The sequence below is a fragment of the Perognathus longimembris genome, chromosome 23, assembly GCF_023159225.1.
Source record: "Perognathus longimembris pacificus isolate PPM17 chromosome 23, ASM2315922v1, whole genome shotgun sequence".
Taxonomy (NCBI): Eukaryota; Metazoa; Chordata; class Mammalia; order Rodentia; family Heteromyidae; genus Perognathus; species Perognathus longimembris.
The window spans coordinates 10,449,155-10,464,613 of NC_063183.1; the positions used below are offsets into that span (position 1 = coordinate 10,449,155).

The 15,459-nt window shown below is 46.3% G+C and overlaps 1 protein-coding gene across 2 annotated transcripts in view; it reads right to left on the reverse strand.

Annotated features, from left to right (window-relative positions):
• The window catches only part of Shisa9 (shisa family member 9), a 191,826-nt gene that overhangs the window by 19,495 nt on the left and 156,872 nt on the right, over positions 1 to 15,459 (reverse strand). For both annotated transcript variants that reach the window (XM_048332581.1, XM_048332580.1), the window contains exon 3: positions 1,138 to 1,293. In XM_048332581.1, the coding sequence (XP_048188538.1) occupies positions 1,138 to 1,293 (156 nt within the window). The remainder of the gene's footprint in view (positions 1 to 1,137; positions 1,294 to 15,459) is intronic.

Sequence of the window (15,459 nt, forward strand, 5' to 3'; positions counted from 1 at the left end):
CAACAACAAAAACCACCAGTTCAGTTCAGTTCTCAGCTCACCCACTGTGCTCTGATTTGGGGGAGAGGGGGGATGGTAAATTACAGCCTGTTTGAGTCTCCTGTCCTAATCTTGACAGCTGGGATTAAAAACTGTGCCTTCCCCTTTGGATCAGTGAAGCCAGTTATGTAATAAAGGGTCTAATGTAGCATTATATGAAACCCACCATATAATCCTGGGCTGCTCTAAACAGTTAAACCAATTCTGTCTGGAAGGAGAGGTCCTGCCTGCGACAGGACTGTGCATGGCCTGCAGGCCTCAGTGACAGCAGGGACTAAGGCAGGTGAAGGTGAGGCCTGACTGAGCTTGAGAGACCCAGAGTCTACATCTGGGTACCCTAAGGGTTGGCTAGGGCAGAGAAGAGATGGTGAAGGGCTGATGCCTCATGAGCACCCAGGCTCTCCCCCATCTCCAGGAAGACCTTCTCACACAGGTAACCCCCATCACCCCACTGTACCCCACCCCTGACCACCACAGCAAGGTTAGACATGATATATATCAGAGGATGGAGCTGAGGGACTCTGTCAGCAACCTGGGTCCCAGGTAGAAGAAGGATGATAGGTAGACAGATGGATAGATAAGTACGTGGATAGACTGATCGATAGAGAGATAGATGATAGGTATAGATGATTGATAGATAGATAGATAGATAGATAGATAGATAGATGATAGGTGTAGATGATGATGAAAATACATAGATGATAAAGATAGATGATGATGATAGATAGATGATGAGGAGGAAGAGGAGGATGATAGATAGATAGATAGATAGATAGATAGATAGATAGATAGATAGATAAATAGATAGATAGATAGATAGATAGATAGATAGATAGATAGATAGAGCAAAAAAAAGCTGGGGGGACATGAAAGAGGCAGAGAAGGGAAAAGAGAAAGAAATGACAGAAAATGGAAAGTCCAAGGTTGGAGAGAGGGAGAGAAAGGGGGGGAAAGGGAGAGGGGAGAGAGAGAGAGATAGAAAGAGAGAGAGAGAGAGAGAGAGAGAGAGAGAGAGAGAGAGAGAGAGAGATCTACCAAACGAAGGCAAGTAGAGGCGCAGGAGGAGGAGGCAAGCAGGCCCGAACAGGTCACCCTTACCGACTGCCTTTAAGGAGGCGTACTTGTTGAGCTCTTTGCCCGGCGGCTGCTGCTCGTAGGGGTTGGAGATCTGGCCCAGGTTGGGGTACGAATGTGGGTGACCCATCTGCTGGAGGAGAGGCGAGGTGGGCACTGCGTTGTTCATCTGGGTGGTATCTGGAAGAGAAGGAAGACAGAGTGATGGTCATTCCCATTCGTTGCCTCCACCAAGATCACCTCCCTTCCTACCCCAGGAGGACATGAACGATGGAAGAGCAGAGCACATGCACATCTGTCAACAGCAACCAACTTCATAATCTTCAACCAGGAGCCACTGGGGATGGACAGATGGCCCAGGGCAAGGCACGTGACCAGTACATCCCCGTCTCCCCCTGGGTTTGCATGCCCCAGGGGGTCCTGTCAGGGTAGAGGTCATTTTTGTTACTAAATCAATATCTGTATTAAAAGATGCTCAACATGAATAGTAATCAGAATGAAGGAGGCTCAGGAGAACAACAGGAAGCTGTTCCCTTGCCAAGAGGCCAGCCAATACTGGAAGGACCACAGGGCATCAGAGCTGGCATTGGAATGGAGAACAGAGAGGCCACATCAAACTGTGGGTGGGTGTGTGCTAGCCCACCTTATCTGGGGACAGGAATGGAGCAACATGAACATGTTGACCAAACAGCATCATATCTGATACAATGAACATCTGAGGTGATGGATAATCTGATCATTACCCAGCATGCACATGGATCACAACATCACACTGTACTTCCATGCATATGCACAACTATTCTGTGCTGCCTAAAAACAAGATCCGAATTTTTTTTTAAAAACTGACTGAACGAGGTATAGGAAAAGGCCAACGACTTTGGTACACTAATAAGCTAATGGCTCAATAATAGATCTTACTTCTTAAAATATATTATATTGTTATTGTAGAGGTGATGTACAGAGGGGTTACAGTTACATGAGTCGGGTAAAGAGTACATTTCTTTTTGGACAATGCCACCCCTTCCCTTCTATCTCCCAGTTTTTCCCTCCTGACCCCATCCTAAATTGTGTAATTCATTTTCTACATCCTGTCAAGTGAGTACCATGGCTTCATTTGTTTGCCCTTTGTTTCCCATTTCTGTTCCTCCCCCTTACCATCCCCCAAACAAATAAGCTAACAAACAAGACAAAAGGAAAAGACAACAAAAACAGCGATGATGACAACAACAACAAAATCTCTTGTTTCTATTTGTGGGAGTTCATTTCGAAAATATATTATTTTATATGTAGATCTCATTTAAACAAAAACAGATCTCAAATATTCGCTTCTCTAAGTGAGAACTGATGCCCTATGGTCTATCCTCCAGTGTGAACTCACTCCTCATTTGAGACCTGATCGCACCCCTGTGCTTAAAGCACAGATCTAGACCTGCCAGGGAAAATGCTAAGCACTTCATTAAAGAGGGGAAAAATCTGTAGAGATGTTCCTCACAGGACATTTTGGGACAGCCTGAATATTATTAAACAGAGTGCTTAATATTCCATTATGGAGTATTTGCTTTCAGATAATTTCGGCCCAGTCTTGTACTACCTCGAGGGCAGTGAGTGCTTATTGAATGTAAGGAGGTATGACTGAGGGACCCACCAAAGCCCTCCAGCCACGTTCCCACTTCCACATTCACAACCACACGAAGCCAACCTCTCGCAGTTTTAGACAGTCATTCCAGGCTAGCTCGCAGGCATTGGATATTCAGAAATATTAAATAAATCCCCTCTCTGGGAAACCGTTAAGAATGATCAAACAGACCTTTGTGGCTAGGGCTATTATTTTTTTAATGTGATTTTCATTTTATTGGACAGGAAGGTAGACCAGACCTAGCAACCCAGAAGCCCTGTTGAGTTTTCCCCGAAAATATTTCCATCAAAGAAAGAGCAAAATAAAAGTTTAGAGCGGGCAACCCAGATCGATGTCAAAGAAAAGTAGAACTACAGGGTTTTGAGTGAAGGGAGTGGAATGGGCTAAGATTTGGGTCATAATCTGTAAATACTGCCCTTAACAAGAAATATAAAGCTGTGGGTGCATATGTACACATGTGTATATATCCACCTCTACTCAATGTTTAATTTCTTCTTGCATAGTAGTTATGACTATAGAGGAAATCGGTAGCAATCACAAAATCTTGCTCTTGGCACAAATAAATTTCTCTTCCAGACATTTCTCTCTCCCATAGATATTTTCCCCAAATGGACAGATACTTCCTGCCCAATGTCACAAGGAATCCTTCCCCCACCTCGTTATAATCTTGCAATGATTCAGTTTGGTGCTCAGAAAGAAGGGAGGAAAGCATGGTATTTGGTGACATTGCATTCAATCAAGACCCTCCCTCGGCAAATCCCTCAGGAGCAGAGAAGGGACCTTATGCAAATGGCCATCGTAGAAGTCAAGATCCACAGAGTAAAGACACAGTTGCCTAACTGGAAGCATCCCATAGCCTCACTCCCACATAACTGCTGTGTAAAAACCATTGTTATGTGGCATGTCTTAGTTGCTCAATAGGAATGAAGTGGATTCTATTCCCATCTGGTCAGTTCATGTAAAAACAAAGGGAAAAAAAAGACACAGGTACCAACACTGATAGGAAAAAATACAAATGAAAATCAGAAACCTGATCACCTTGGAGAGAAAGCTAACACAAGTAACTTATACAGAGCCCATCACAAAGAAGATCACCAGTGGGGTCAAATCATGCTGACATTGTGCCACACATGCACGGATAACGTGTTGTGCAGTCTCTCCTCTGGTCCTCATGCCAGCCCCTATGAGGAGTCATGGAGATGATGCCATTTGTGTTCAATTCTTATTGCAGAACAGTTTCACAGAAACACTGAGAAGATGGTACAGAACATTCCCTATATGCCTTAGGCCCAGAACCATATCATTAACATAGGCTTAGGGTACATTTGTTATCATGAATGAACCATCCATTGCTATTAACAAAAGCCAACACTTCATTCAGGTTCTTTAGTTTTGTTTTTTTTTCCCTTTTACCAAATGTCTTTTATCTGTTCCAGAACTGCACCCAGGGAAAAACAGGACTTCGTCACACATCTTGGGTTTTGCTTAGCTGTCCCAGATCCTCCAGTCTTCTCTGGCCTTGATGACTTCGATAGTCTTAGGGGGGGAGGGGGGAGGCATGGTCAGGCATCGTGTGGAATGCCACTTGAGTGGAATCTGTCTCATGATTTTCTTTTTCTTCATGACTTGACTGGGGTGACGAGCTCAGGGGAGGAAGCACACAGAGGTAAAACATCTCTGCCATCACACATACACACACACACACAACTGGGGTGCACATGAGGATGACTTAATGCTTGCTGACATGAGCCACAATTGCCTCACAGAGCTGGCAGTGGCCCAGGGCCAGCAAAAGAAACAAACAAAAAAAAATGGTGGCTGATTTGTACAACCCCAACTGCTTGAGAGGCAGAGCTAGGAGGATTGTGGTTTGAGGCCAGCATTAGGCAAAAGCACAAGACTCTATCTGAAAAAAATAAAATAAAATGACAAAAGCACAAAGGACTAAGGGCCTAGCACAAGTCGTACAATGCCTGCCTAACAAACATGGGGCTCTGAGTTCAAACTCCAATAACATCCCCAAAAAGGAGCAAAAGGAACACAGGGAGTCTCGATCTGGGGTGGTCTGTTTGTCTCTGTTCCTTATGCAATTGATAGGATAAGGAAATCCCCCCGAGGGTGTGGATAGGTGCCGATACACTGCCTGCAAATGTCTACATGGGCACGTCCACATTCCCACACGGGTTTGCTTTTCCAACCCAGATCCATTCCTGCCAGTAGAATATCCTAGCCCCTTCTACTCACTTCAGTGGAGGGTGAAGAGGGGGTGCAGGCCCGAACTCTGGGGCTGGGGGAAGCTGCCACGCAGGCTCCACGAAGGCTCAAGGAGGCCCAGGGCCTGCGCAGACCGTGCCCTGAGGTGAGAGGTTGCCCTGGCCTGGCTGTGCCTCAGCCCTGTCCCTGTACCCCTCCGCGGTGGCCCTGCCTGCTCTTCCTGCCATCTTACGCCTGGCTTTAAGATTGATTTTTTTTTTTTAATTCTAGAAAATATTGAGAACAACATCTGAATCGTTAGCCATCTCTCTGTGGGATGGTTCTGAGAAGGAAAAGAAACAGATAAGGAAGATGGAGATCATGTCACTCGACTTGAGGAGAATGCTGGGGTCCCCTGCCTGGCTGTTCCGTGGGACTCTGGTGGGAGCTCACATGTGGGCAGCCTTCAGCTGTCATGGGGCCACTAACCTGCTGCCTTGGCCTTCCTCAATGACTCTCATACTCTACCTGCCTTAGATCCTGCCAGGCCGGGTTCTGGGACCCATACAGCAACCATGGTGATTTCCTTCCACCTTCCTTTTATTCCCCTTCCTCTCCTGGCTAACTCAAACAGAAGCCACAGACTCAGAAATGCTCCAAGTAAAGGCTGGTCCCCACTTCTCTAAGTACTACAAGGTGGCTTTCTGGGTAAGGAAACCAAGATGGTTGCCATGGTTAGATGCCATTCTATGGTTCACATTCAGCAACACACCTGAAATGTTATGAGCCACGGGTGTAAGCTGGTTGAAGTTTTATTGTCTTCAATTGCTCAGGAAATCAAACCAACACAAGGAGGGTACCAGGAGAAGAGGAGTACATTAGGTTTTTCAGAGAGCCCACTCTGGACCCAGAGTTCTTGGTCCTATTCCAGATTATCTAGTTGTATGAAAACTGGACCAAATGAGAAGGAACGGGCAGGAAATGGCTGTACCAGGGCCAAATGCAGAATACAGCAATTCTCATGAAAACACCACAAAAAGAACAGAGATGCAGAGATCAGAACAGACGTCTGGCTTTTAGCTCTGTTTTTCTTTTCTGGCCTTTCCAAATCTTTTTTGCCCAGTATCTCCCCTCCCCTCTTTTTTTTGTGTGCTGTTTTTGGCTGGGAGTGGAAAAAGGGGGAACCTGAAAATTACAGTTTGAAATCCCATGTAGATCTGTCTCCGGCCACAAGCAAGTAAAAGAAAAAGCCAGTACAATTCAAAATGACTCTGAATTTGTCAAAGAAAGAACACAATGGACTAGGCCTCCACTGGAAAATGTTCATGTAAAAGAGAGACAGAGAGAGAGACACAGAAAGAGAGAGACAGAGAGAGAGAGACAGAAAATGAGAATGAATTCAGTTCATCTTGGTGGACCTTGGCCACACAAAGACTGATAGGAATTTGTAATGGAGGAAAAAAAAGGGGGGGGAATATACAAATACAGAATTATAAAACCTTTGGTAAGCGAGCCATTTCATATGACCTAAGGATTTCTATCTTTTCAAGTGTGCAAGCATTTATTTTTGTCTTAACCACTGATGACGGAAGCCTTTGACTTTTTTTTTTTTTTTTTTTTTTTGCCAGTGCTGGGCCTTGGACTCAGGACCTGAGCACTGTCCCTGGCTTCTTTTTGCTCAAGGCTAGCACTCTGCCACTTGAACCATAGGACGGGAGTCTTCGAAACACAGAGATATGTATTGAAATGCTCACTTTGGCCACTCTGTGCAGACTCCATTTCAAAGTCTTAGGCTGTGCTGTTAGAGGACCGTTCGGGGTGTGAGAGACCAGCCACATGACAGGAGAGGTGGGATCCACGTTCCAATGGACAAGTAGGGGCTATGGTGTGGCATACAAAGGCTCCTACAAAGGCTCAGGACAGCACTACCAAACTCACATTCAGCAGGTAGGGGGCCTTTTGTTGTTGCTGTTCAGTTGCAGGGCTTGAACTCAGGGCCTGGGCACTGTCCTTCAACTTTTTTTTTCTCAAGACTAGCACTCTACCACTTTTTTTCTTTTCTTTTTTTGGGGGGGTTCTATATTCTATAAAAGCAAGAATATCAAAGGCAGCCATGAGAAGAGAAGGAATCCAGTATTAATCAAAGAAGCACTGTGCTTATGGACAAGAGATGCAATGTTAAAGTGCATCCTTGTCAATTCTGAAGCAGAAGAGCTGTGCAGTACAGTCTCCGGTTACACATGGTGTGTCCTCTCTGAAATCACTGTGGAATCAGCTCCCCATGACGATTGGTTGTCTTGGCATGTGTTGGGCCCCTGAAGAGGTGATTAGGAGGGATGGATGAAGTTCTCACAGGACAGGTTAGTCACCAGGAGAGTGGGTGTCGTCCTCTGTCACGCTTTGCCCCCTCTTTGGTTCCTTACCCACCTGCTTCCCCTCTTGGCTTGACACAACATGACATGGTGCCTTTGCCAAGCACAGGGATCCAGTCTCCAGCTCTCATGAGACAAATAAATTTCATTCCTAAGCCGGGGCACCGGTGGTTCACACCTGTCATCCTAGCTACTCAGGAGGCTGAGATCTGAGGATCGCTGTTCAAAGCCAGCCTGGGCAGGAAAGAAGTCCATGAGACTCTCATCGCCAATGAACCACCAGGAAACTGGAAGTGGTGCTGTGGCTCAAAGTGGTAGAGTGCTAGTCCTGAGCAAAAAAGCTCAGGGACAGCACCCAGGCCCTGAGTTCTAGTCCCAGGACTGACAGAAACAAAACAAAACAAACAGTTGTTCCTTTATAAACTACCCAGCCTTGGGTATTTTGTTATAGCAAGTGGAAACAGACTAAAGCAAGTATTTCCCGTGATCACCGATATCTGTCAGTTACCACCATGAATACCATGGCGGCCAACCTCAAGCAACAACACTGTCACTCAGAACAGCACAGACATTTGCCCTTTGCTCTGCAGCCGGGCACTGTTCCCCAGTCCTCTTTGTCTGCAAGCCATACCCTCTCATCTCCTGTCACTGCCAGCCTGATCTCATCAGCCACCGGGAGCAGCAGCCGTCAGCCTGCCCGCCCTTCATTCCTAGCCCTAATGTGTTGCGGAATTAAAAAACGATGACATACCCCAGTGTGCTGAGATATGGTGTGAAGTAACAATTAGCCATATGTAAAAATGCAAAATGCTCTCCTTTATGGTTTTTTTTTTAAAAAAAAGAAAGTCATGAAGGCATACTGAACCATCTTTCAGTTCTCAGCATCAACAGTGCATCCTCCCAGAGCCCCGCCCCCCCCCAGGCCCCCTACCCTCACCCCATGAGCCACAGTCAGCCTGAGATGGCACTGCCCACTGGTAGGGCAGTCATCCTCGATCACAGAAGTAACCCTCCATGGTATTTTTGCACAAGGACAAAAATCACCCAGGAGTGCATTTCTCAGAAGATGTCCCCGTAGTTAAGCAAGGCCAATTAATGCACAACCACACTCCCTTAGCTCCCCGTCTTAGCCTACCAGGACTCTGTCACCAAGCACCCCACACTGGAGGGGTTTCCACAAGCAAGTGTGTCCTGCCTCACTGAGGTGAGGGCTTCCAGTATGGAAGCAGAGCGAGCGAGAGGAAATCGACCCGCGATCTTCCTCCAGCTTCAAGGGGACGGAGGAGGGGGGAGGGGGGAGAGGGCATCTTTGCATTCCTCACCCTATAGATCTATGCTTTCCTTTTTGTATTTGCGTTTTTCAGTTTTACTTTTTTTTTTTTTTTTTACTATTGTTAAATGGTTGCACAAAGGGGGATTGTGTTTCCATGTGACCAGTTTATAAGAGCACCCGGTGGATCTCTGCATCTGAATTCCCTCTTAGTAAATTCACTAAGTCTAACCGGGACCCACTCTCAGGGCAATGTCAGCTGTCCCCCTCCCGGAGATCCTGCTCAGTGTCATTTCCACCATTTACACCTGGGACGGCCCCATATTCCCGCACCAAGATCTGAGGAGCGAGGTCTCCAACGTGTGAATCTGAAGAGGGCACAATCCAACCCAGAACATTCTTTTCACATTCTTCCCTTTCCCACAAGAGTAGGCATTTTTCCCACTCAGGCCTCTTTGAGATGGGGAAGGGTGTTCATTCCCTTCATTATTTTATTCCTAGCACCTAGCCCCACTCCTTCCAGGAACTGAATTCTAACAGAGAGGAAAAAAGAACATTTTTCATCCACCGACAATGAGACAGGCAGTATGTAGAGTACTTACCTAGACATCAGATAGTGCACAAAGAAAAAATGCTGGGGGGTGGGGTGGGTGTTAATCTATTGGCTTAGCAGAGTAAAGCCACTTGGGTGGCTCTAAACTCTCTCTGTGAAGTAAGTGCACAGTGAATACATGTTTTTGTCTGGGAGAGCAAATGATAGAACAACAACCGTAACAACAAAAGACTAAAGATAATAAAATAAATGGAAATCTGGACTTAGCTTACCCACAATACAAAGATACTACACTGGGCAGAACATAACACAGCACACATGCATGTACGCGCATGTGCACACACACACAGGTGGACCAAGAGCCTCTGGGTCCTCTACCGTAGGGGTGATAGGGGAACTTTTCACTATGTACCACAAAAGCCTTCGTGTCAGCTCAGGTTAGAGCCATCCATGGGGGCCAATGCCCCAGAACTAACTGGGCAGGCTGAGCTTTCTTAGGATATAGAAGGAGGAGGCAAGTGACCCAGATGTGGGACGAAAGAGGACCAAGAAGGTTCTTCAAGACAGATCTTTCTAAATCACTGTGTGATAGACAAGGATGTCTTTAGACAAGAGACTCCAGATCTGGAGATTTGGCTGTGTGTCCTCAACTGGGTGCCTTCATCTTTCTGGTCACCCTTCCTTTCATAAAATAAGATAAATATGCAGAAGCTTGTTCTAAAATACACTGCGATACGATCAATTATCCAGGACTCTAGGCATCCACACGCAAGGAGACCAAAGGAGGCTATTCTTAGGAGTGGAAGACAAAGGCACAGTGCCTGTGTGCCTCTGATCATATAAAATAATAAAATTGAACTCCACGAAATGGAAACAAGATGTTTTTCCCCCCTTTGCTGCTGTTTTCTTTTTTTCTTTGTCCTGCTTGTTCATTTATCTGTCTTTGGGAAGATAAGGAGGGAGCACAGCAGTGGAAGGACAAAGGGTGAACACATGCAGCAGTGGTACTCACTAGACGTGATGTGGAACATGAACTCTACAACTTGTCGGTGGGAGACGGGAGGGGAGAAACTGAGAGCCATTGCCCCCAAAAGAAATGTACTCTTTACCCGACTTATGTAACTGTGACCCCTCAGTATATCACCTTCACAATAACATTTTTTTAATTTCAAAAATGAAAACATCATGGGCTGGGGATATAGCCTAGTGGCAAGAGTGCCTGCCTCGGATACACGAGGCCCTAGGTTCGATTCCCCAGCACCACATATGCAGAAAATGGCCAGAAGCGGCGCTGTGGCTCAAGTGGCAGAGTGCTAGCCTTGAGCGGGAAGAAGCCAGGGACAGTGCTCAGGCCCTGAGTCCAAGGCCCAGGACTGGCCAAAAAAAAAAAAAAAAAAAATGAAAACATCAAATGAGACAAACGAGCATGATTAGAACCAAAGCCAAGAAGCTGGCTTGGTGAAGAGTGTTTCCTCCCATTGCTGGGGAAGGGAAGTAGAAAGGAGACGGCTGTGTTGGACGGTGACTTCTATCTAGCTTTGCCTGGCTTAGTTGTAAAAGGCAGGATATTTCTACTTCTGTGTGCTCAGCTACAAACAGTGATAACCATAGCACCCACCATCTTCAATGATGATGACGACGAGATTAAATAAAGCATGGGAAAAGATGTTTATGCCTGGGTCTGGGCTACGTGTCCCAGAATTCCCTGGCCACTCGAGCCTTAGTATCACAATTGAAATGTGAGCCTCTTCATATTTAACAGCACCTTCGATAGGGTGACTGGATTGGGATGTTAAAGGAAACAAAACGGCCTCTGAGCAGCGGGACCTGGAAATGATGGAGTTCGCTGACATCTGCCTGCCTGCCTGCCTCTCCCTGAGCTCCAGCCGTCTTGGGCAATATTGTTCTTGCCTACATACGCTTCCCTCCAAGGCCTGTGGCAACAGAGGCTGGAGGCTCCTCTGATCCATTTTCCTGGTCCCTGGCATGGGCAAAGGCCCAGGACCCGGATGTGGTCTGCGCTGCTGGGGTATGGGCAGGGCTCCTCCAGCATCTCAGAGTTAGAGGACTTCGCCAAGCAGCCGAGAGGTTGCATGCTGGGGGCTGTAAAGGAGGCTCATCTGTCAGCCGTGGGCGGCCCCGGCTCCATCTGCTGAGCTGGGAGCTGCGAGTGTGATTGGAGGGAGAGGCTTGGAAAATGTGAGAGGCCTGAGACAAGAGGCAGAAGCTTCTCAGAGAGAGAGAGAGAGAGAGAGAGAGAGAGAGAGAGAGTAGCACTGTGGCCCATGAAGACTCTCCCAGTCCCTCCAAAAGTCTTACCAAGGAGGCACATACAAGACCCAGACAAAGGGTTGGGGGGGAAAGAGCTTGTGGATGGTCATTGGCAAACATGTCAAGATGACAGCTGAGTCTCCAAGAGTCTATATCACGTCTCTCCCCTGTGTTCACATCCAGCCTCTCCTCATACCTCAGAGATGGCCTCAGCCACTCCAGAGGAGCATACCATCCCAGGTCGCCTCCTTGTGCTCGTACTTATTTCTCAAAGTTCAAACGCAACTTACTCTGTAGAACTTCAGAGGAGCCCGGAACCGGTGGCTCACGCCTGTCATCCTAGCTAGTCAGGAGGCTGAGATCTAAGGATCATAGTTTGAAACCAGTCTGGACAGGAAAGTCCATGAAACTCTGATCTCCAGTGAACCACCAGAAAGCCAGAAGTGGAGATGTGGCTCAACGTGGTAGAGTACTAGCCTTGAGCAAAAAGAGGTCAGGGACAGTGCCCAGGTCCTGAATTCAAACCCTACCCCCCAAAACAAACAAACTTCAGAATAAAGCCAAAGATTCACTAATAGGGATACAAAGAGTCTCCCAGGCAATGGAAATACTTCAACGAAACAATAGACATTCCTTGCTACTCCCATCATCTTACTGTGCAAGGCAGAAATTCAACAAAAATGGAAATTACAGGGACGGATGCATAGTTGCACACTGTTAGGACATTTGTTCTTGAAGAGTAAATATTGGACCCTAGTCATGCATAATTCATCTGCAGTGGGATATTGTGAATATTGGCTTAAGGCTTTCATCTGATGCATTTTTGCACACAGTAGCACTTCCTCCTGGTCAGGTGGCCACAGATAGCCAGAATCTCTTTGGGGGAAGGTTGCACTGTGGAGTCAATAGTACAGAAGAGCCAGGAACTGGCGGCTCACGACTGTAATCCTAGTGGCTCGGAGATCTGAGGATCAGGATTTAAAGCCAGCCCTGGCAGGAAAGTTGGGGCTTATCTCCAACTAACCACCAGAAAACCAGAAGCGGTACTGTGGTTCTGAGTGGTAGAGCACTAGCCTTGAGCAAAAGAGCTCAGAGACAGTGTCCAGGCCCCAAATTCAAGCCTGAAGACTAGCACCCCAAAAAAAAAAAGTACAAAAGAACCCAGTTGTAGGATGTTGACATAGCATTGATATGGTTAAGCATTGGCTGAATTAATTTGGTTTCTACCTTGCAAGAGCTGAGGGATTCTGGGGAGGACAGAGATACAGGCCAATGAACTGGGCTATGTGTGTGTTCTGAGATGGGGCTCTGTTGTGCAGGTCTCCATCACCCCCAAGTCCCCAATGTTTCTAAGAGTTGGGCTGTGGGTCAGGGGCACCTCCAGATTTTGGGGGTGGCGGTGACGTTACATTTTTTCCCCCTGTCAGCGAGTGAGGAAGATCCTGAACTCTGGGGCTCTAAGTCAAGAGCTCTGGGAAGAGTCTATCCCTGAAGCTGTGCCTCCTCCCCACTTCAGAGAAAGCAAGCGGGTGAGTGGGCATTGGGGCTCTGTTATTGTCTGAACAGCGGATGAAGAACGGGGAGAAGAGCAGAGATGTGGGAGAATGGAGGGGTGCATATCTGGAAGGCCATTATCTGTCTTGAGCTCCGGCCCACCCTGCCACCCACTGCTCTACGTGAGGTTATAATGTAACAATAAGCCTGTAATTATATTTTACTTGTGGGGGCAAAAAAAAAAGAAGAAAGAAAGAAAGAAAAGAAAAACGATGGTGAGTCAAAAGCTCGGCTCACAGATGCACTGGGCGCCATGGATTACGCACGTGGGCAGGTCCACATTTGTTGGGGTGGAGTCCAGAGCCTGCTGGAAGGGGGCTCCTGGCTGCTCCATGTTTACTAGCAGCACGTGGGGCACAGTGGTTAAAACACAAGTTCTGGTGACAAGAGGCCTGGGCAGCTCTTGGAGCCTAGACAAGGAACTATAGCAATACGATGGCAGAGATTGTGGCCTGGCTAATCAGAGACCAAAGAGGAAAATGAGCTATCCCTGCTTGTAAGTTGTATGAAGAGGAATCTCTGTTTTCTTAGCATCATCCAGCATGGAGCCCAAGGAAAGTCATTTGCTGCTGGATAAAGAATCAGGAGGCTGAAAGTTGTCCTGGGAGAAAGACCCTACAAGCAAATTTCACACAAAGCAAACAAGGGACAGTGGCCCCTCCGTGTTTACAGCAGTATTATTACAATAACCAAGGGATGCAAATAACCAAGATGCCCATCAGCAGATGGATAGAGAAGAATGTGGGATACGATGAAATACTATTCAGCCATTAAAAAAAAAGAATGACATAACTGTCATTTGCCACGATACACAAATAGAACTGAAGGCCAGTGTCGATTAAAGCAGGCCAGTCTCAGAAAGACAGGTTCCTGAAGGAGACATCCAAAGTACTTTGCCCCAGTTGCCCTTTAAACTTCTTCTGGAATTCACTATCCATATCCGACTTGATTTGTTGTGGCAGTGGATGGATTTCTACTCATCTTTTATGTTAGATCACATTTTGCTAATCTTAGTAAAATTGATATCTTGGGCGAAATCATAGTTTATTGGGTTGGGAGGCTGTGTTGTACACTGGAGCATTTTCATGGCAGACTTATACTCTCTGCCTCCTAGATACCAAAAGCACCCCCTGCACACCGTGGGCAGCAGACCTCGCTACACCCCCCACCGCCCCACAGGAGGCAAGGATTGCTGGTCGAAAGTGGTGAGAGAATGTGTGCTATGTAGCACAGACCAGAAAAGCCTAGGAGATGAGTATGAGTGTGTGTGTGTGTGTGCGTGTGTGTGTATGTGTATGTAACATGCCACATCACAGCTTCAAAAATCATACTGTCATAGAACACAGGAGATTTTATTTTTCTGGGATACAGTCAAAATTTTTGTGTGTTTATGTTGCATTGTTAAAACAAATGTATTTTTAAAACAAAGAGTAATGCCATTCCGAATACAACAACCCTTTGTCTCTGAATTGGCCTCTGTATGTGTGTGTGTGTGTGTGTGTGTGTGTGTGTGTGTGTATTTGTCTCTTTTTACCAATAAACAGTTTTCAGACAACACTCATTTGGGTAAGAAGAAAACATTTTCCACAAAATGAGAAATCCCTTTCTCACTTTCAGAAAAGAGACACTATTGGGTCATTAGGGCGTTGTTATGTGCTGAGTTTCTAACGCACCGATCTCTCTTTGGGAGTGCGTAGCAATCACACAGAAGAAATTTTCATTGCCAGATGAACAGATTGGCAGTAAGATATTATAAAATCATGAAATTTTATAAATTTGCATGAAGCATAAAATTATAATATCGGTAAGATATTATAAAATGTGCTTCCTTGGACAACAGATAAATAATTGGGTGACAAGCAAAATACATTATCTGGTACCTCAAATTATTTCCACTTTACCACCAGTTCATTAAAACCCAGCCTCCTCCCTTGCAGCTCATAGAAATTGACAGGCAAGATTATTTGGGTAAATAGAAAATGAAATAATCAAGGTAAGTGCATTGTGATTCAGTCATGTGACTGTTGGCACTACTTATTTCTAGGAGCCCAAATGGGTTGTTGCAAAGTAAATCCAGTGGGCAAGATACAGAGAAGCCACATTTTGAGAGGTCAAATTGGGAGTCTTTATTAAAGAGCTGGTGTCTGCAGGTGGACTCCTGTCACAGAGACCTGCAGCCCTAGCAAATATTTAATACTGTTAGAAAACTGAGCCATAAGAGCAGGAGAGGAAAGAAAGAACAGAAAAAAAATACCAACAACCCAGATCTGCTCCAATGGAGAGCTGAAGTGGTATGCCACGGTGACCAGAAGAAAGCCAGAAGCCAGGAGACATGGGAACAGGAGGCATGGTGTCATGGCGCCTGAGCTGGTCCAGGCTTCAGGGGGTAGGGTCACAAGAAACTTGAGAGTCTCCCAAGTTCAGGGCACAGGACTGACAAGTCCAGTAACCTATCATCCAAGTCCCCACCCCTGTTTCCAGGAATGCAGGCACACCC